Source organism: Gymnoscopelus microlampas (assembly GCF_963454915.1).
Source record: "Gymnoscopelus microlampas genome assembly, chromosome: 19".
Classification (NCBI taxonomy): Eukaryota; Metazoa; Chordata; class Actinopteri; order Myctophiformes; family Myctophidae; genus Gymnoscopelus; species Gymnoscopelus microlampas.
In genome coordinates, this window is record NC_139956.1 from 28,659,126 (window position 1) to 28,681,625 (window position 22,500).

Genomic DNA, 22,500 nt, shown 5'->3' on the forward strand with positions numbered 1-22,500 from the left:
AGAAACGGTTTTGGACATAAAAGGTTTCCACCCAACAGTGACGATATACAGGTATACAGTGTGTGTGTGTGTGTGTGTGTGTGTGTGTGTGTGTGTGTGCGTGCGTGTGCGTGTGCGTGTGTGTGTGTACCTTTGTTAGCACACAGGTAAGGTAACCTTTCTTGTCATTTTGCTGACTAAGGGCCGTTTCAAATTTGGCAGCTGTCCAGGTTTGCTGCAGACGGAGGTTATTGCAGATGTAATGAACGGTCTCGACAGCCTGGTCTTTGGCCAGCATATAAACTCCACAACGCTGTCATTTAATCGGACAAGGAAATCAAAGACGTTACGGTTTTAGGGTGGGTGGGGGGTGGCGGTGGGGATGCGAGGGGTGCTCAGCAGTATCGTAGGTCTAAAGCCCTTCCACCCTAGAGGATAATAGGCTCTATGCACAGCAGCCATTTTGGAGAAAAATTGGGCTTCCTCTTACTTCCTTCACAGGTGTTACCAATGATACTAATGAAGGCTCTGTTCCATTCTGGTCAAACAGAGTCAGGATGCTGATATTGTGCATGTTGGCTCACTAGAAACACTAGTGGGTCTCAAAGTGTGGTCCAGGGACCCTCATGGTTCCTTGAGAGGGTGTAACTCTGAGAGTGTACAAATGGAACCAAATGGACCCGGGAGGGTCCATTTGGTTCCATTTGTACACTCTCAGAGTTATGGGGTCCTTGAAATTAAAAAGTTTGAGAACCACTGTGCTACACTAAACGGAACAGAGCCTTCATTAGTGTCATTGGTAACACCTGTGAAGGAAGCAAGGAAGGGGCCCAATTTCTATCCAATATGGCTGCTGTGCATAGAGCCTATTGCTATTCGACCGTGGGGCTCGAACAGGCTCCAAGACACTGATCTGCAATCGGGCTTAAAAACCAGGGGAGGAACAACTTCAAGACAGTCAGAAGAAAACAGGGGCGCCAATTAGGGTTCAGATCTACAAGCTCATAGTGTGGCACTCTGTGCCGCGCCATGAGCTTGTAGATCTGCTATTTTTGAATAGCCCAAAGTCTAAAATAATGGTTATAGGTAAAAATCTAAAATGACACAGCTATGTGTTCCCGGATTGGAACGCATCTGTGTCACTTTATATTTCTTTGGCTATTCAAAAATATTTTTCAAAAATAGCAGATCTACAAGCTCATAGCGCGGCACTCGGTGCCGCGCTATGAGCTTGTATATCTGCTATTTTTGAAAAATCGTGAAAATATATTTTTTACATTATTTAAAAAAAACTGTTAGGATTTCGATTTTTTTTTAATCGGCCTCAGGTCTTAATGGGTTAAGGAACCGGAAACGTTAAAAATCCTAAGGGACCCCAACCCTAGAGCTGATTTTCCTAGTGGTTTTGCCAATTATTTGCCCACTTGCAATATCCTTCACAGCACCACCAGTTGAGAAAATGGCCGGCTTTGAGAGGGAGACAAAACGGAACAGAAAATAGAACACCTCTCTGTGGTTGTTTTGTGTATGTGTGTGTACCTGTCCAGGCCGGACATGCAGTGGGGTCACCAGGGAGAGAAGAAGCTGACCGGGGGTCAGAACTGGCAGAACAAGACCATGTCCACCACACAGTGGGGCCCGGCGCCCATGAACCCCCAGCCCATACCTGTACAACATGTGGTGAGTGGAGCGCGCACACACACACACACACACACACACACACACACACACACACACACACACACACACACACACACACACAGCCTTGTATTAATATCCACATGGAGATGTCAAAAACAAGCAGCCTAGGTGCCCGGACCACTACACCAGCCGTCCAGGGCCTGGGGGTTGCCTTTTTAACCCCTGACCCTAAACGTAATGCTTAATCCTAACTCGTTCCCCACTAAGCTCTTGTGTGATGTCCATTATTCTGTTTACTATATACATTATATATTCCCGCTAGTGTTCAATGCGTGAGGAAATGCATTTATTTTACGGAAGTTGAAATGATCGTTTTTTAAATTCATGTAAAGTGGAACTGAATAACTTGGAAACAGACACGTGCACACATAGACATCAAAGGGGGCTCGAGCCCCTGCCCCTTTTTTCCTGTCTGTAAAAGAGCCCTCTCCAGATCATGAATGTAGCACTTACTACTTTGAAAGAAATGAAAAGGACCCCTTTCCATGACACACGTGAACGTAGCATTCAAGAAAATTGCCTTTTCCAAACTCTCCTGAACTTGAACTTGCAGCGTTTTATGCTGAAATAATTGCATCTCTAGTATTGGCTTGAATCTTGATTACTTAGTTGAGTGCGGCATCGCGCGCCGAAAATAACCGATCTCCAAGCTCACAACGCGTCGCGGTACAACACGTTTTGAGCTTGGAGATCGGCTATTTTCAATATTTTCACCAAAAGTGCCCTTTTAGAAATGTCAGCCCCTGCCCCTCTAACATTCTCTGCACGTCCCTGCTTGGAAATATGTTTTTATAAACTTAGTCAATCAAGTGAGTTGATTGAAATAGCATCTTCTGCTGTTTTCTGGCGCACGATGCAATCCAGGCTCTCGGAAATCCTCGAATTTGGTGTTTCGGAAACACACATCGTATACATCACGGAGGTTCCCGTAGGAATGAATGATCTAAACAGAATTAACAATAAGATAGAAAATGCTGCGCTCTAACCTAAAGTCCATAAACAACAGAAAAGACACACTGACAGACCAACGTTGAAAAGATCTAATCTTTTAATTACAAAAGTGCAAAAAAAAGTGACACAGTGACAAAAGGTGACACAGACAGACAGGGGACGTTTGGGTCCTCAGACCATCATCAACAGAATTACAGACGTCACACAGAGCTTAGTGGAAATGGGGCGTATCCCTGTCCCCAACCTGAGTCTTTTACTAAGAGCCATAGCTCTAAAAAATAGTTCTTTGTCATGAAAATGACCGTTTCTCAACAAGACGACCAGAGAAATACTCCCGTTCTAACCACTATTCTTGGGAGGACATTTTCTCCCCATGTGGATAGCAATACAAGTTCTGTACACACACACACACACACACACACACACACACACACACACACACACACACACACACACACACACACACACACTTGTGTGTGTCTGTTTACTTGCATGAGCATGTATTCCCCAGTGATGTTTTGCTTGGAGCAGAATGTCCTGTCTGCAGCCTAAAGAGAGAGTGAGAGAGAGAGAGAGAGGGTGTGTGTGTGTGTCAGTGGTGTAAAGTAACTAAGTACATTTACTCAAGTACTGTACTCCGTATTGTTTTTACTTTACTATTTACTTTAGTATTTTCAGGTTTCAGTATTTTTACTTCTCCTCCACTACAGGCAAATATTGTACTTTTACTCCACTTACTTAAAAACTTTAGCCACTAGTTACTTTGTAGATTTTGATTATTATTACAAAACACGCATTAACCACTTCAGCCGTAAATACATTTCGTCCATTTGAAAATACTCGATCTACAAGCTCACAACGCGTTGCATCATAATGGCGTCGCTTTGTCCATTCTTTTTTTACAGTCTTTGGTTTCTACATTGATTGCAGTATTGACACAGTACTTTTACTCAAGTAAAAAATGCGAGTACTTTTTCCACCACTGTGTATGTGTGTGCCAGCGTGCGTGCGTGTGTGCACTGAGCTTGCCAGCCCCCTGATTGTCCTCCTGATCTCTTATCTACGGTTTCTGGCTGACAAAGACAAACTGTCACTAACACTTCCTCTGTCTCCCTCTCTTCCCCCATCTATTTTCTATCTCTCTCTCTCTCTCTCTCTCTCCATTTCTCATTCCTGGCCATTTCTCCAACTCATTTTCTTCCTGCTCCCCTCCTCATTCTTTTCATTTTTCTCTCCTTTTCATTTCCCCTCCATTCCTCTCCTCTCTTCCTCTGTTTTATCATTCCTTTCCTTCCTGCTGCCATCATCCTTTATTCTCCTTTTTTTCCCTCCGTCTACTTTCCGTCTGTTTTGCTTCATCATCCAATCGCCTTCCTTCCTCGCTCGCTCGTGCTCTCTCTCTCTCTCTATTTTGCGTTGTCATCCGCCCCTCTTGCCCCATGTTTGGCAACTTAACCTTTTTTCTTGATACCTTGTTCCCTCTCTCTCTATCTCTCTCTCTATCTTTCACTTTCACTCCCTCCATCTGTATCTGTCTGTCTATCTGCCTTTCTGTCTGTATTGTCTTCCCTGTGCATTCTTTCCCGCGGCAGAATGGAATGTTCTATGCTAGTTATGTAAGTATTCGTCTCTGTTCACAAACACTTTTCTTTACAACAAGGTAGTTTGTACTGTAAACTGCTGTAAAACATTCTCCTCTCTTTCCTCTCCTGTCTTCTCCTCTCTCTCTCTCGCTAACCTTGAATTTCTCTCTGCATTCTCTCCTGCATTCCTGCCAGTCAACTTGTTTAAAGTCTGGAGGCCCGCTCTGTTTACTCTCTGAAATAACATCCTCGGCGGCCCTGTTCCGCATGCCTTCAGCGTAGCACAGGAAGATGCCATAGCTGAAGTTCAAAGTCTAGGGTTTGAGACCCTGGTAAGGGTGGGTTGCACTAAAGGAAGAAAAAAGGATCCTCATACTGGAGAGATAAAGAGAGATTTAGTGAGAATTGTGCAGGTTCAGGATACACTGTGTAGATCAGTGGTTTTTAACCTTTTTCATGCCAAGGACCCCTAAATTGATAGATATTTTGCCGCGGACCCCCATCTGAAAGTGTTTTGTTCCAGGGACCCCCAGAAGAGAATATTTGTGTTAAAAAAAAAATCTACAAAATTCAAACACTTTCAAGATTTTTTGAAAATGTTAAAAAATAGCAAATAGCTGCTATTTTTGAATAGCCAATGTATACAATATGGATAAAGGGGTGGAAATGTATTAACACCTTTTGCTGGGGACCCCCTCAAGGACCACTGGTTGAGAATCTCTGCTGTAGATGGATGGATGGATAGATGGATGAATAGATTTAGCAACAGACTAGGTTTCAACTTTTAAGTTGAATAAAACACCAGGTTGCCGCCCCTGATAAGAGCATTGTTCTTAATGCATTGCACAAGTCACAAGTCAAGACAGCAGGGCCACAGTAACACCTTGACAAGAAATCAGCGTCTCAAATCCTCATGTTCCTGCCAAAGCAGCCGCAGGTCGGGTCTTGCCTGCCATTTATTAATGACACACAAGCCAGCCAGCTTCAATCTTTAATGCGCTTAATCCATTCAATCCGGGTACGCGTCTGTGCCATTTTAGATTTCTTTGGCTATTCAAAAAATGGCAGATATACAAGCTCATAGCGCAGCACCGATTCAGTGGTGCGCCAACTTCAACCTCAAGATACAGAGAGAGCAGAAAATCGAGTGTACAGGTTGACTAAACCATTGTATGACAAGTTTGTTAAAAAGTCAGGTTTTTATTGAGTGTGGGCGAAAAAGTGGTACTGATGGAAGCCCCATGCAAACAGCCAGACATGCTGAAAAAAAAACTAAAAACACTGAGTCAGACAGGCTGATAGGTAACACTATTCAGGTAAGGAGATGCATTTTATGTCAGCCAAGTTATGCGAACATCCAGTACCGAGCCTATAAAATGGATTCTGTATACTGACTTTCAGTATATAGGCCTATATAATTCCCATTATGTAAGACTCTCTTAACAGCCAGGTTAACCAAAGGCTCTTTGGCTCTCGTCTTAAATGGCAGAGGCCAGTGGTTCCTATGCAACAACCAGCCATCCTTAATGTATTCACAGGATGAAAGTGTTTTGGCTGACCTGAGGTCTCTCTCTCTCTCTCTCTCTCTCTCTCTCTCTCTCTCTCTCTCTCTCTCTCTCTCTCTCTCTCTCTCTCTCTCTCTCTCTCTCTCTCTCTCTTCATCACTCTACCTCTATCTTGCTCCCACTGTATTCTCCCTCTCTTCACCTTCTCTGTCGATCTTGGCTCAGTCTTTACTGTCCCAATCTCGAGTATCTCTCCTCTCCTCTCTTTCCTCTCCTCCCTGTCCCTTATCTCTCCATTTCTCTCTCTCTCTTTCTCCCTCTTTGTCTCTCTGGCTCCCAGCCAGTGCCATAGCAGTGTTAGTCCAGAGAGCTGAGTGATCTAAAGTTATGATTGGGTATTACACCCACAGCCCTCTCTCGCCTGGAGACTTGGGATCAGCACCTTGATCATCTGACCACATTGATCAGTCTCTCGCCTCTGCTCACGTCTTAACCCATTCAATCCGGTCAAGGACCACCCAAAATTATATGTATTTGGCCGCGGACCCCCATCTCAAAATATGCCATTCCAGGGAACCTCAGAAGCAAAGATTTGAGTCATAAATGTTCTCTTTAAAAAAATATATATATATGTTCAAATATTTGCACAAATGTTCAAGCTTTTTCAAAAATAGCTGATATACAAGCTCATAGTGTCCCCCCCCCCCCCCTTTTCTGTCCCCTTTGTCTTTTAGCCTAGTGGTTCTTAAACATTCTGTGCGCAAGGCACATCGAGAAATACAGACCGACAAGCTCACAACAAATATACATGTTTCTATACATTTCAAAATGTATGTTAGGATAGTCAATCGTCATAATAAAGCCTCTGCCTTCAGCCTACACCTTTTCTGTGCCATTTTGAAATTGTAAACTAAACTTATAGTATCGATCCATGTTTTGTTAAAGGGACAGAAATAAACTATTCATTTAGCCATTCATTCGAAATGTAGCTCCCCCACACACACACACACACACACACACACACGAAACGTCAAAAATATAATAGTCAAAAACTATTATATTTTTAGAGGCAACATCCGCCAATTGCTGTAACATACAGTACGCAAGGGTTTTGTTTGTCGCTTGACAAAAGCCCATACAACATTTTAAACTAGGTTCAACTCTTAGAGGCGAACTGCAGGGTGAGTTTATACAAATGAAAACATTGAAAAGAGACTGAGAAATGCCATGCAGTGCCATGGCAGTGTCAAATATGACAAATAGATACTGTATGCTGCTGTTAGAAACCCAGCAACAATCATCTCTTGTCTGGTATCAGCTGAAGGCGCCACTCAAGGCTACTGTCTATTAAAGGGATAGTTTACCCAACAAAAATCAATTTTCCCCCTGTCAATTATTACTCACCCCATGAAGCCTTGAATTCATGGGGATTTTTTGAGTGTTTTGTCGCATTCCTGATCCGATAATTGAATATTTGATGGCGCAGGAGCAGTAGGAGGCCAAGAGGCCAAGCAAAACTATATATATAAAAATACATATCTGTATCACCTCCCTGCAAGCAGAGACTGGATTGTTGGTATTCTATAGCCAACAGACTCTCAAACCAAACTTTTCCTTGTAATAGACATGGCAGCACTAGAGTTTAGAATCAGCACACGGTCTTAGGAACTCAGAGTACACGGTGTTATTTAAGCTGTCTTATCAAGCGGCTAATTTGGAGCTTTGAGACACCAGGTGAATGTTATCACGCTGATAGGGTAGAAAAGTATTACCGCTATCACTACCTGTGAATAGGCTCTATGCACAGCAGCCGTATTGGAACGAAATCGGGCCTCTTGCTTACTTCCTTCACAGGCGTTACTAATGATAATATTGAAGGCTCTGTCCCGTTTTAGCGTAGCACAGTGGTTCTCAAAAAGTTTGGATTTCAAGGACCCCCATAACTCTGAGAGTGTACAAATGTACATCTGTACACTCTCAGAGTTGAATAGCCATACTTTGAGACCCACTGGAGTAGCGAGAGTGTTTTCAGTGAGCCAACATGCACAATATCGGCACCCTGACTCTGTTTGAACAGAATGGAACAGAGCCCAATTTCATTCCAATATGGCTGCTGTGCATGGAGCCTGTATTGTGAGCTTGTGCATTATTCTGCTTCTAAAATGCACACCGTTTTTCCCCTTACAAACTGAATTCCCCCGGGGAACAACAAAATAATTACGATAAAAACCGCAGAGACTAACAACACCTTAATAATGTATTTCACTTGGTCGGGGCCGGCGTGCCAAAATCGATCTGGCTTTCAAGTGGTTCCCTAGTGCGACACATTCCCCTCGAACGCTGCAGCAGCTCCATATTGGTCTTTTTGACTTGCTAACGGTTGCTTCCTTCCTTTCAGCTCGCGCAGTCAGTGAATTGTTTGACGCAACAGCGTTCCGTCTCGTCTGTGCCCCGCCATGCTAAATTGGAGGCTGTAGTGAATAGAATTCATGAAAAGAATGTAGGGCATAATAACACTCGTCGATGCCTCTCTTAAAGCTCCGGTGAGCACCGCTCCTTTTGGGAATGTACTTCCTCCGTCTACTGGTTCTATTATACTCCTGTTATATACTAGTGTTCTGAGTAGGAAATCTAATCTATTATTACATTTCTCTCCATCGCAATTCAATTCCAAGGGGCTTTATTGGCGTGAGAAAACATACTGTACATTTACATTGCCAAAGCAATTGTCAAAACATACAAAAAACTATTTAAGAAAACAAATGGGGAAAGTATGTACAGTTGGAGGGGGTACAGCATTGTGTTAAACAGAGCTATGTCGCAGCGTTATATACACGTTGGCAAGGGTATAAAGCTTTTTCAAACAAATATCAGAAATCTTTTACGATTTTGCAGTCACATTTGGGACAATTTAAAATAGTGTACAAAAAGCCTAAGATTTCAAATGTATAAAGGTAGCAGCTCCGTTTATACGTGCAGTAGGTCTGTGTCAGAGGTCCACTTGGTACAGATACACAATGGAATCTCTCTCTCTCTCTCTCTCTCTCTCTCTCTCTCTCTCTCTCTCTCTCTCTCTCTCTCTCTCTCTCTCAGCAGACAATGAATGGTCAAATAACTCTTTGTGTTAATGTGCATGGTGTGCCAGGCAAGTGGGGCTGTAACTGCATCAGGACAATTTAGAGCCAGAATACAAAATTAAAAGCAAAATAAACACAACTTCCCTTTGATTGATTAAAGTTATTGGCGCTCTTTGCCTTTTTATTACAAACAAACTCATCTGGCATGGAACAAGCGAGTGAGTGAGTCTGGCCCAGGTCTGGTTTAGTTTGTTGTGGTAATCAGGACTTTGTTTCGGTTGCTTATTTTGGTTTTCTGTCTGTCGACACTTCCAGGCCCCGGCCCCCATGGCATTCCCCATGACAACACCACAAGTGCCTGTTTATGGAATGGTAAGCCAGCACACACACACACACACACACACACACACACACACACACACACACACACACACACACACACGCATAGAAATACACAAGTCATATTTCTAAAAATAACCAATCTTCAAGCTTACATGGCATCGTGATGTGATTCGTTTTTCTTTATATTTGTCTCTCCTTTGACTTCCGGTATAACTTAAACTGTTTAAAACATATTTCAGAAAGGATAAAACATAAGTGAAACATATTTGAGATGTTCTTCCTTTGCCTACTGCACTGCTACAGACAGACAGACAGACAGACAGACAGACGGTCTCTCTTCTAGACCAGTGCTTCTCAACCTGGGGTTCGCAACCTCCGTGGGGTCACCAAATAATTTGGAGGGGTCGCCAGATGCTTTTCTGAATGTGCTCAAAGAAATAATATTGAATTAGTGGGTAAAAATCTTCGGGGGAAGAGAGAGAGTGGGGTGTGTGTGTGTGTGTGTGTGTGTGTGTGTGTGTGTGTGTGTGTGTGTGTGTGTGCGTGTGTGCGTGTGCGTGTGTGTGTGTGTGTGTGTGGCCACACTGAGACAGACCGTTCACACTGGCTCTGTGCTCCCTGCAGCCCAGGGGAGATTTACTCCTCCCTTTACCACATAAACTTAGTGTAAGTTTAAAAGGATCCCTGGCTGTAAAAGCCAAATATGTCTTGATACATTACAATTGCCTAGCCCTATGGAATGCATGTGAAAATAAAAAACAACTTAATACTTCCTAAGGTAAATATTTTAAATATGTTTTTTTTTGCAAATGCATTCCATAAATTCCATAGGGCTTGACCACACATGGACAAAATGACATCATCAACGTGAGACGGGCATTGCCCCTCTAGAGTAAAAGATGAACTGTTTCTGAAATAAATAAAATATTTAAGTATTTTTTAGTTATAGAGGGCAATTCTAATGTATTATGGCATATTTGGCTTATTAGCCAGGGATCCTTTTAAAGGAGGAGTTCACCCAAAAAATTACTTATTTTCTATCAATTACACACCCCATGAAGCCTTGATTTCATGAATTTATTTTTGTTTTTGTGGCATTCCTAAGACAATAATTTGATGACCGTGTGTATTTCCGGTAGGAGACACAAATAGTCTACTTTGTGTCTCCTACCGGATACATTAGCTGGTAGGAGACGGGAATCAAATTGTTAGCTTATGAATGTGACAAAAACAAAAAATAATACATGGATTCAAGGCTTCATAGGGTGTGCAATTGATAGAAAATAAGTATTTTTTTGGGTGAACTCCTCCTTTAAGAAACCTTCATATGACAACAGCAAAAAGTTAATCTATGTAAGGAAACCGTCGCAATACATGAAACAGTGGCTCTCACCAGCCTGTGGATGGAACGGTGTGGTGGATGCATCTTGATACTAAGATCCATAAAAAATATCACACACCAAAACACCCCCACAAGTACTGTCGACTTCGACCCGCAAGTGAGAAACTCAAAGTGGGCAAGTTGAGGCACAGCTGTTTACAAAGAGGGGGGGGGGGGGGGGGACACCATCATGAGTCACCACGATATTCACTTCCCATTTAATGAAACTGATCAGCCCCAATGTGTCTGAGGTCCTGACACCAAAGCTTAACGTCAGTGAAACGTGCTTCTGTGCAAAAGGCTCTAAACAGCACCAAGCCGATTATGTGGCCTGTTTTGTTCTTTTTTTTGTGTTCTTTCCCGAGTTTGTGATAATTAATAATTTGTGCGTTGTCAGCACTTAGAAAGAAAGTTTGAAAGATTTAAAAGTCATGGCTGCCAGGCATAGCATCTCAACCACGAGTATATACACACACACACACACACACACACACACACACACACACTCAGTGTGTACTCACAGACAGCGATACTTTCCATTCATATTTCTCCCTCTTGTCTTTCGTTCTACCTCCCTTGCATTCTTTATCTCCTGCCCTCTCTCGCCCCCAAAAACATACGCAAAAGTGGAACAATACAATAAAGAAATAATAATATAATATGTACAATTAAAAGGGAATAGAAATGATGTGTACACAGAGCTGTTACATTTCAACTGGGAAGTCTAACTTACAAAACCATGCTGTGCGAATTGTGCATTTGCTGTCGGAAATAGTTAGCCTATGTATCCACCTAGGAAAGGTTAGCTTGGGATAAGCTTTTACAAAGTTGTGCACAAATAGCATAGCACCTGTTTTCCAAAAGTGTTTAAAGTAATTTCTCTCTCTCTCTCTCTCTCTCTCTCTCTCTCTCTCTCTCTCTCTCTCTCTCTCTCTCTCTCTCTCTCTCTCTCTCTCTCTCTCTCTCTCTCTCAAGGTCCCTCCCCACCAGATGGGTCAGATGGGCGGGGTTCAAGTAATGGCTCCTCCGCCAATGATGTACAACCAACCCGTCCTCAGACCCACTAACCCCTTCGCACCCATGCCAGGAGCCCAGGTAGCACGCACACACACGTCCCAATAGCAGATCTACGCATTGCTTTGAGATGCGCAGTGAGCTTGTAGACCGTCTATTTTCGGTGGAGAGATTTAGTGTAGATGGGACCATGTGTAGATCCCGGGGGGGACCTAAGAGTGTAAGTGCTAAAAACAAAATGTAGTGAAATTAGCATGAAGAACTATCATCCCCTGCATAGCTGATGATGTAAATGTACTAAAGTATGGAGAATTGTGCTGAATTTAAGCACTGAAATATTCAGCATACGTACTTACTTGTGGATATAAAGCCTACTGTTATTGTCTGCTATCTCAAACAACACGAGATATCCATTAACCCCAAGACCAGCGGTTACATCTGTGTAACCGCTGCCTTAAACCATTGTTATACTTTGGCTATTCGAAAATAGAAGATACGAGCTTTTAGATCTGCTATTTTTGAAAAATCTTGAACATTTGTGCAAATCTTTGAATATATATTTTTTTTTTCAAGCAAACATTTTTTACTGAAATATTTACTTCTGGGGGGGGGGGGGGGGTCCCTGGAACAAATATTTTGAGGTGCACTCGTTGCCGCGCTATGAGCTTGTATATCTGCTATTTTTGAATAGCCAAAGAAATCTAAAATGACAGCTGATTTCCTGGCTTTAATGCTGGGATGTCAAACTCATTTTAGCTCAGGGGCCACATGGAGGAGGGCCAGAGGGCCAGAGGGCCGGACCGGTACCGGACCGGTACCGGACCGGTAAAATCATGGCATAATAACTAATAATAACAATAACAACAACTTCAGATAGTTTTCTTTGTTTACTTTACTTAGTCTTAGTTAGTACAGTACAAGCACATTCTGAAAATGTAAACTTCACAAATAGGGATGGCCAAATGGAGACATTTTATTAACCGTTTACCTACCGTTAGGCCTTACCGATTAATTAATCGATAACCGTTAAGAAAAAAAAATGTGTTTTTTTTTTTAGTGCCAAAATAATTTTTATTTCAAAGGGCCAAGTCTACACAATTTGTTTTGTGTTTGTGTTGTGGAGAAACATATGAAACATATGTGTTATGTCTCCAGCAGAGTTTCTAGTGTCTCTATCTCTCTCTGGTAGAGGTTGCACATGAACTCTGCAGCCGCACTGAGGCGCTCCAACACAAACAATACCAATACAAAGACGAGGAAGAAGAAGAGGAAAGTGGAAGTTACGTGTGGTTGCAGGCGTAGACTTGGCCAAAAAACAATTAAAACATTTTTGGAAAATCATCTCGCGGGCCGGATTAAACTAGTTAGCGGGCCTGATCCGGCCCGCGGGCCGTATGTTTGACATCCCTGCTTTAATGGGTTAACATCATGGTTTCGTGTCTCTCTCTCTATCCCTCTCTCTCTCTGTCTCTCTCTCTCTCTCTCTCTCTCTCTGTCTCTCCAGATGCAGTTCATGTAGATGAGCCAGGGGGGGAAGCAGAGTGCCAAAAGCGACAAACAAACAAACGACAGACAGACAGAAGAAGAAACAAACGCACGCAGAGCGATCGGACGGGTAACAGACGAACAACTGGAACGAGCAAAAAGAAGAAAAAAAACAGAAACACGATGAAAGACGGACAGAAGACAAGAGCACCGACGGACGACATACGGATGGAGAGAAGAGGAGAGGACGAACGCAGAGCATGGATGGATCGATGGACGGACTGAGGAGACAAAAAGGAGATGATCATGGTGTTCCTCTGTCTGAAACAACTGTGTGTATGTGTGTGTATGTGTGAGTGCGAGTGCGCGTGTGTGCGCGCGTGACAGAGGTTCACTTCTAATCCTATCGTTGGGGTAAAGTCTCATAGCAAGAGAACGAGGGCGAGAGAGAACGAGATATAACAGAAAGAGAGAGCGAGATCAAGTAGAAATCCTCTCCTGTGTGATGGTTAAGGTTTTTGCGCGGGTGCAGAATTAGCTTTATTTCATACTGGTGCTATTTGTCCTTTTTTTTGATTTACCGTTCCACCTGGAATGGCAACCGATGAGGACAGATGTGTGAGTGTGTGTGTGTGTGTGTGTGTGTGTGTGTGTGTGTGTGTGTGTGTGTGTGTCACAGTTGTTTCAGACGAAATGAGAAACCTTTCAGAACGAGGTGTTCAAATACCCTCGTCTCCTCCTCTCCATCCCCTCTCCCCATTGGCTGTCGGCGTCTGTCCCCAATCGTCCCCAATCAACGAGCGGCCTAGAGACAGCGTCTTGTCAGCGTGTATATCCACGTCTTTTGGATATGTATTATATCTTTGTATTTCTTTTTTTAATCCGCACACCCTCTCACACGATCTCATCTTAAATGTCAAAAACGCCACATTAACCGTGGACTGCCATGGAAGCCATCTTTCAACTCGTAGACCCAATTATCGTAACAGGTAGTCGCTGAGCTTTTCGTCGTGACATTATTCAAGATAAATCACCGTCACTCACATTTTTCCTGTCATTTGCTAAAGGTACATTGCGGTGCTATCTGGGGACAACAGTTGCCTAGCGATGCTACCGCTTTTGTCGCCTAATCAGTGCCACCAATTGAGACATGAATAGTACAGCCTAGAGAATCATGTAGGCCAGTTTATTTGATTCACCAATGACATTGCTGCATTATTGTTTTTTTGTTTTGTTTTTTATTTATTCTCCTGCCTGGCTCGGCTTATCTGTGTGTATCTGTAGTATTCTCTGACAGCTCACTTCTCTATTTGTCTGGTTGTGTCAATTAGGTTATGGGGTTGGATTTGCTGGGAGGGAGGGAGGGGGGGAATCCGTGCCTCTGCTTTTGATACTTATGTTTGATAATATCACAATTGAACAATTTAATTAAAAACTCTGTTAGCCACATTACTAAGTATACAGGTTGTAGGTGGTTAAGAAAATGACAGCCCTCTTTTCATTTTTTTTCTCCTTTTTTTTTACAAATCAAACCCTGTGTATGTTCATCAGCAGTTGACCAACCAGCCTCAAACATCGTAGCTTAAGTTGAAAACGTTACGAATGTGATGATAAGGAGTTACGTATTGGGCAGAGCCACAGATAACGTGCCAACAGCAGTCGTGAGCTGAATGTTAACCCAAAGGAGGTGAATTGACTTGCATTGCGTTGCTGGGGTGGTACTTTACTGTTTACGTGTGGTTTGGCCTCAGCCAGTGGCTGCTTCGCGTTTTAAGGAACATAATATTTGACCCTGAGGGGTTATTATGGTCATTCCTCAGCCAAAGCATTCGTTGCCATGGCTCTCTGACCGGTTTGTTTGTTTGTGTGTTAAAGTCAGTATGCGATCATCACTCACACACCTGTGTGTGAATGGTTTCCACAGAGGGCTATTTCTGAGGGTCTAACAAAGTGTCAATTTTTGAACAAAAATGTAAAGCCAATGAGTTTGATAAGAATATATATGCTTGGGTTTTTAGTTCCTACTACTATTATTATTATTAGAATAATTTGTTTTTGTAAAAAATCTAATTTTGTTGCAAAAATGCACATGCAGAAATGTTACACTGAAGTTGACTACACAGTAGTTGTGCAGAGGAAGGTCATTTCAGTCTGTAAACGGGATACTTTGGGATTTTACAACAACTTGATACGATTTGTGATTATTAATCCTATGGAGTGTTACAACGTGTTTTGCGAGTGCCGGCCGCACAGGGATTCATTTGATGGTTTGAAACGTGTGGGAAGCCAGTGGGCTAGCAGCAGCACAGAGTTACAGGGTCTCCATGTGGAAATGAACAATCTACTTTATCAGGGTGGGAAATTAACACCAGCCACCAAACAAAATGTGACTTTTTTTTTTACTAATACGTTTGTCCACTTTTGCAGTACTTTTCTTTTCTGCAGTATTTGAAGTACAGTAAACCCACCATCGTTGGGTACCTGTCTGCTGATGTCCTACTCTGAAAATCTAGTTGTCTCGGAAAAGACTGAAAGTGGTTGATACGTTTTATTCATTAACTATGGCTAGTGGACAAAAAAAACACAACTTCGTTTTAGTCCAGTCTTAGTCCAGTGACTCCATGTCATCATATCAGTGAAAGTTCTATCATGTCCCATTCTTCACGTCCCTAAACGTCACTCTCTCTCTTTAGAATTCAGCTTCTGTCTCTCTTCCACCATCATATAGTTCTAGCTCTAGGATGTAGTCTGCTTTGGCACTGTCTGATGTGTATAGATATGTAAAGAAAAAAAGAAAAAAAAAGATAATTAACCGCAAATTAAGTTAATACGCAGTTTTCTCTCTAGATTATCATCTTCCATCAGTCAAGGTTCAACTTGTTGGATAGGTGTTGCTTCTTTTTCAAAGCAGTCTTTGGTTTTAAGCTTTTAGGCACGTGTCTTCCTGTATCTAGTGAAACTGCCCTATATCTCTCACTGTCTCTATCTCTCTGTTAGCTATAGGAGGAATTTGTTTCAAGGAGTCTGGCTCTACATTCAGGCTCCCTTCTGACTGTGTGGTATGTGTGCTTCTGTAGCTTTGAGTGTGTCACCCAATCCCCACCAGGTCCTCTCTTGCCTTCGGCGTTGCTTCAGGGTCAGGTGGTGGCACTGTAGTTGTAAGCTCGACGCCTAGTTTCTCTGTCCTAAAATGTAGGTCAGGGAAGTCCATTTAATGGCCACCTCCACCTCTCGTCACGATGTCAGCTGTCTTTAAACCAACCTGTGATTGGAGACGGTCAAAACCTAGACGGCGATTCTTTGATGTTTTGGGTATCTTGTTTTGTAAAACGCCTCGTTCGAACAAAGAGACTGGTTGCCTGGAACAGATATGTACTTGCACTGTAGTATAATGCAGCGGTGGTACCGGCACAACTGGATAACTGTTAGCTTGCTCTTTCGTAACAGGTTTAGGTAATGAATGAGGAAGTCCTTAAGTTGTACGAAATAACGGCAATCTATTAAGACATGATTAGACAGGGTGGGACAGGCTATGTTGTGTGTGGTATGTTTATCTATACCAGTAACGTTTGGCAGTTAACAAAACCATTGTTTAGGGATTCATTTCCATCGCAAAATGCAACAACCTGGCAAATCAGATTGTGGAAGTCATTGTTCGCATTTTTGCAATCCGTACAGGACAGGTAATTCTCTCTTATGTCTGGGAGGCACTAGACAGTGAAACAGCGTGTCTGTCCAAAGGAACAGAAAGGTCTGTTTTTTCTGTTGTTGCACCTGTTCTTAGAACAGTGGATTGTAATCTAGCGTTGCCATCCACACACAGGACACCGTGTCCCTAAAATGGATGTACCCTCTCCCCGGTATTTAACACATTAAGACCCGAGGCCGATTCTACGAATGCCTTCTAAACCAGTGGTTTTCAAAGGACCCCCAAATTGATACATTTAAATATTTGGCCGCGTAAATGTACTTAAAGTACTAAAATGTACTTAAAGTACTAAAATGTTTGAAAATAGCTGATCTACAAGCTCACAACACGTCGCGATGCGACGTGCTGTGAGCTTGTAGATCGGCTATTTTCAAATAGCCAAGGTATGAAATAGGGCTAAAGTGGTTAATGTATGTTTTATAATGTAGTAATTTATATCTGCAAAGTAACTAGTAACTAAAGTTTTCAAATATTTTTTGTGGAGTAAAAGTACAATATTTGCCTCTGAGATGTAGTGGAGTAGAAGTAAAAGTACTGAAAATTGGAAATGCTCCAGTAAAGCAAAAGTACCTCAAAATTGTACTTAAGTACAGTGCTTGAGTAAATGTACTTAGTTACTTTACACCCCTGCCTGCGAGATGTTCCACATTACGTCAACGAGCCAAAATGTCTGCCTCACGGGGGTTGACTTTAACGCAGTGTGTACCTTTAATCCCGAGTTAGACTTTTAGAGGCGTGCAGGTGCCTGTAGGCCTATAAACCTTATTGAGACTGATTAGGTCATCACTGCCTTGAACAATATTAGTGTGGGGATCAGGCCTTAAAAGATACGGACAATTTGTAGTTTTGGGTTTAAACACCCTTTTAGTGAATACTTTTTGGTTTGTTCTTCTGCGCTTAAAGTGCATTGCGATGAGGGGCGAGGTTCATCAGAGTAAGACAACACGCTTAGTGACAATCGCAGAAAAGCCAAGTCAACTTGGCTGTGATTGGTAAACCCCACCCTGCTGTTCCTCTAAAACGCCACACACAAAAAACAAACACTACAAATTCTTTGCAACTGCAGTTTTGGGCCTGTTAAAAAAAACTGTGACTCTAGAGTTGTGCTTTTTTAAGGCACAGGGGAATGTTTTTGATGAGCACAGCATTACCTCCCCTTCCCCCCCTTCTCAGATTAATCCATGTCCTGTATTCCGCTTGGTCAGTTGTTAATTTTTATTTCCCCTCTTTTCAATTTTTCTCCTGTTTCTTTAATAGCTGATTGTTGCTGTTGCCGTTGTTTTTGTCTCTGCATGGAATCCAGTCCTGCCTGTTATGTTTTGAGCTGGATCCAAATAGACATAAAGTGGCAGTAGAGAGAGAGAGAGAGACTATCCCTGGTGAAATAACATCTTTGCGTTCCTTTCCTCGTCTCCTTTACCGTGGCTTAAGGTGCCAGAAACTATTAAAGCAGCTGTCCTGTTAAATATCCCCACTTAATTCTGTGATAATCTTCTCTCTTCTTTCACTTAACCGGTTTTGCTGAGCACACAATGCTTTTCAACATCGCTCGGCTTCAACATACATATAGCGTTGCTTGCTGCACAATCACTTGTTTTACCGTTTCGAACGCAGCATTTAGCTCCACTGGAGCGTCTTGAGGGGTTAACCACTTAAACCCCTCTAGTCTGAGAGAACTGGACTAGAGTTACAACTGTCTACACCAAATCTCTTCGCCAAAACAAATGCCGATCTACCAGCTCCCAATGTGTCACGTTCGCGACACACTGGGAGCTTGTAGATTCGAGGCTTCATGGCGTGTGTAATTATTAGAAAATAAGTCATTTTTGGGATCAACTACTCCTTTAAGTGTCCTTCTACAAGGACGCTTCAAGAAGGCAGCAGTTGTGGAGGTTTAACGAGAGCATCACTCACCCTTCACAGCTCAGGGTTCTTCTTTGTCTGGTTCAGGGGGATGCAAAAACCCTGCAAACCTTGTTCAGAGGAGCGGGTTGTTGTGTGCACGCCTACAGTTGTCTTGTCTCGTAAGCTTTCTACTCCAGAGTCAAAGACAAAGAGAAACGCAGAGTGCAGTGGATGTTACTGAGCCCCATATTACCAGGTTATCTCCCCCTACATGAACTGCTCTCTCTCTCTGTCTCTCTCTGGTGTCAGAGAGTGCATGGTTACAGTATATTGTTGTTGACGTTTGTGTTGTTCCTTTCCCCCAGAAAAGCATGAAATGATGATGATGATCTCCTCTTGTTAACCCACTTTTAAGACAGGACCAACAAGGCTAGAAAGGTTGAATAAAGGGCATGGGATTCTGACTCTGTGAATCTGGGTCATTTGAAGTCTGTGCAGGCAACCTTTTTCATTGATAAACTGTTTTTTGGACGGAGGTTTTGTATTGAAAGATGAGCCGTTGTAGCAAAAAAATAAGCACCAAACCTTTTTCTTCTATATTTTCTCCAAAGATGTCACATTTGTTACTGCAGCACATGTGCCAAATGACAATGTGTCCTGTGGATTTCTTTTATTGTTTCCCCCCCCCACACTGTACTGGCACCACCTGGTGGTGGCTTTATGTGTTACAGTGGTGGCAGTGTTTGGAAGAGATTAACTGAACAACAGAGATTGATTTCATGTCAAAAAGACAGAAAAATGGACAGGTGTGAGTGAGTTGATGACAGATGGGTTTTAGGGATTGATTCCCCTTGTTTTGTTTTTTTGTTAGTGAGTTGATTGTGTTGAATCAAAGACCTACCGTGCACGTTCTGTTTTTTCTACATCAATGTTTTTCGGTAAGAAACCCTTGGATTGCTGCCTCACTGTTCTGTATATAGAGATTACACACACAAACACACATGTTAACAGTGACACTTAAACACACATACAGTACATTACACACATATACATACCAACACATAGCTTTTACACACATACTCTCATAATCTGCAGTTACGTTCTTTTGCATTTATCCTTTTATTTTTCTGATGAACATGAAAGATATTAGCGTTATAATAACAGCAGTATATAGTAATGAATACTTCTTAACGGGGTGGGTGGGATGAAAGGACAGATGTCACGAACTCAAAGGGTGATCCCCGTGACTGCCCCATGTAACATACATCAGGGTCTGCAGTGGATTGTCAAAATGATGCCAAAATACACCTTTTAAATGTCTGGCGCTCTATCTTTCTATCTCTCTACTCTGTCTCCCGCCTTCCCCCAAATCTCTTTGTACATTTGTTTTTTTTCTATTTATTTAAATGCAGACATAATATGGATTGTATCAAAGCATGGAAAGGCAAAGAAATGTTTTCACTTAAACAAAATGAAATAAATCATGGGCTTTTATTTTACAGTGGTATATTTGTTTATTATAGAGATTTTTTTTTCTTTCTCTCTTTTTTTTGAAGAAATAAAGAGTCATTTTCCATTCCTACGTGTCGAGTTTTTGGTTCTTTAGTGGTTAGAAATTGCTTTTGTTTGTAGGCCTAGTTGTTTCTGTCCATTTTCTTGCAGAGCTTGGAAATGGTGGCATACTTTCTTTTTATATTAATTTCTAATTGAAATTATATGTTTTAGTTTGTAACATTTCAGTTTGACGTTTCATCAGATCCTCCAGAAATCTATTGTGTTTTGTTGTTTGCTCTTTTCTTGGAAATTGAAGACATTAGACCTCTAAAACTTCAGAAGATAATAAGCTTTATTTATAAATTCATAATTTCTCTAACATAGAAGTTGGGATTTATTGGTTTAAAACATCTATGATTAAGGAATTTGAGAATAATACAAACTAATATAATATCTACTGAAGAGAATTTGCTCAGTTTTATCATTGCCTCTCCGCATCCTTGCCCTCAGTTCTGGCCAGCCTCATGCTAGGAGCTCACCATGCCACTGACAGTTACTAAGTGAAAGCCAACTAGAAGCAAGCAGGACATGTACAGCATCATTTATTTATTTTCAGCTATTAAGTCAAAGCTAGCCCAAAGCCATTACTAACAGCCCCAGTGGTAGTTTTAAGACAAGTTCTCCTGGTGTGGTGATGAAACCATGTGCTTGTTTTCTGAAATCATCCAAAACGTCCCGCTGGATATATGTCAGGGAAGATGTCTTCATTTCTTTTAAGCTGTTGCACCCAAAGTTTTCCCCCCTTTTAATTAAAAGCTCAAGTAGCCTAACTGCTTTAAAAGGATGCTTTGAAAAGCAGTTAAAGACAAATATAATTGTGCCTTCTAATATCCATGTTCAGGGTTGTGTTTGTCTATAAGTCTGTTAATGTTTCAAAGACTTCCATAATTTTTTCGTTTTTTTATTTTCTCGTTGAAGAAATCTGTCTTTGCTTTCTTTATCATTCGATTTGCCCTAATTTCTACGTTTTTTTTTATATCCACTGAACACTTTCTCATCCTTAGATTTCCTATATTTGGTATGAAGTCATCATTTCTTAACGTCATGGCCTTTAAAATGTCAGCCTTAATCCATGGTTCTGATCTAACTACACAGAGAATATTGTGTGCACATGTTCTAGGCTACCTGTATTTAGGCCTGGTGCTGGACCTCAAGGCAAGAATCAAGGAGAAGGTAGAACATCCTCACACTGGTTTAAAGCTCCCCAAACTTATTGTATTAAAGGGATAGTTCACCCCAAAATCGATTACTCACCCCATGGAGACATGAATTAATGTTTTCTGTCGCATTCGTAAGGCAATAGTTTGATGACCAGCGGAACTGTAGGCTTGGGCTTCCGCGAGGAGACACAAAGGAGACTCTTTGTGTCTCCTACCGGAACCTCTGCCGGTCATCACATTATTGGCTTAGGAATGCGACAAAAATCAAAAAATATTTGATTGATTGATTGATTGATATTGAATGAAAGTCTCAATGGGGTGACTAATCGATGCAAATCAATCATTTTGGGGGTGAACTACCCCTTTAATGGCTCAACGTTTCGACCTTATAGGTCTTCATCAAGCAAATCTGTTCTAACTTTAATTGATTAACTCTTTGACCTGAGGTGTCTCTGTACTTGATGGGCTCTTTTTCCCCTCCACACCAAATATCTACCCATTCTTGAGAATTGGGACAAATCATGTCCTACCAAAACATTTCAAATTCAAAAAATGTTGGGGTGAAAATATATTCTTAAAGGATTTATATATATGAATTTCATTCGATTTGGTCTGGTTTCCTTTTTTTCTAAACTTGCACTCTGCCAGATAACACCCTTGTCTCAGACAAGGATTCACAACTTCAAACATTTTTGGTTTTGTTTTGTTAAAAGCATGAAAATAATCATCTGTATTGATAACATAGGCGTAATAATTAATATCATCTATGTTTAAAAATGTATACCAATCTACATAAGCTCTTTTTGCTGAGAATAAGGATGCTATAGGGTTCAAATAGTTAATCAACTACTTCAACGGGGGCGAGTTTGTCAACAGCTGATAAAATAAAATAAAGCAAACCATTTATAAAACAACTCCAGGCTTTATCCACCGGTGCACATTTAAAAACAGGAGACCAATCCATATTCCTCAAAGATCTTGACAGCGCCGCCTCACTGCTGTAATCCTTTAGACTGGGATCAGGCCTGCAGCCTGCAGACCTGGCTGGCATGCATCTTTGTCAGTGGTTCTCAACCAGTGGTCCGGTGACCACCAGTGGTCCTTGAGCGGGTCCCAGGGGTCCCCAGCTAAATTATGGAGTGTTGCTAACCAAATGATGGACCCTTATAGATCTGTAACTCTTGAGAGTGTAAAATGGACCCTTACGGGTCCAT

The 22,500-nt window shown here is 41.8% G+C and overlaps 1 protein-coding gene across 4 annotated transcripts in view; it reads left to right on the plus strand.

Annotated features, from left to right (window-relative positions):
• LOC311034681 (phosphatidylinositol-binding clathrin assembly protein) overlaps window positions 1-20,154 on the plus strand; it is a 141,743-nt gene extending 121,589 nt beyond the window's left edge. For all 4 annotated transcript variants that reach the window (XM_084042625.1, XM_084042627.1, XM_084042626.1 and 1 more), the window contains exons 16-19: window positions 1,527-1,659; window positions 9,112-9,168; window positions 11,495-11,614; window positions 13,038-20,154. In XM_084042625.1, the coding sequence (XP_083898751.1) occupies window positions 1,527-1,659; window positions 9,112-9,168; window positions 11,495-11,614; window positions 13,038-13,052 (325 nt within the window). In that variant the 3' untranslated portion in view covers window positions 13,053-20,154. The remainder of the gene's footprint in view (window positions 1-1,526; window positions 1,660-9,111; window positions 9,169-11,494; window positions 11,615-13,037) is intronic.
• The last annotated feature ends 2,346 nt before the right edge of the window (window positions 20,155-22,500 follow it).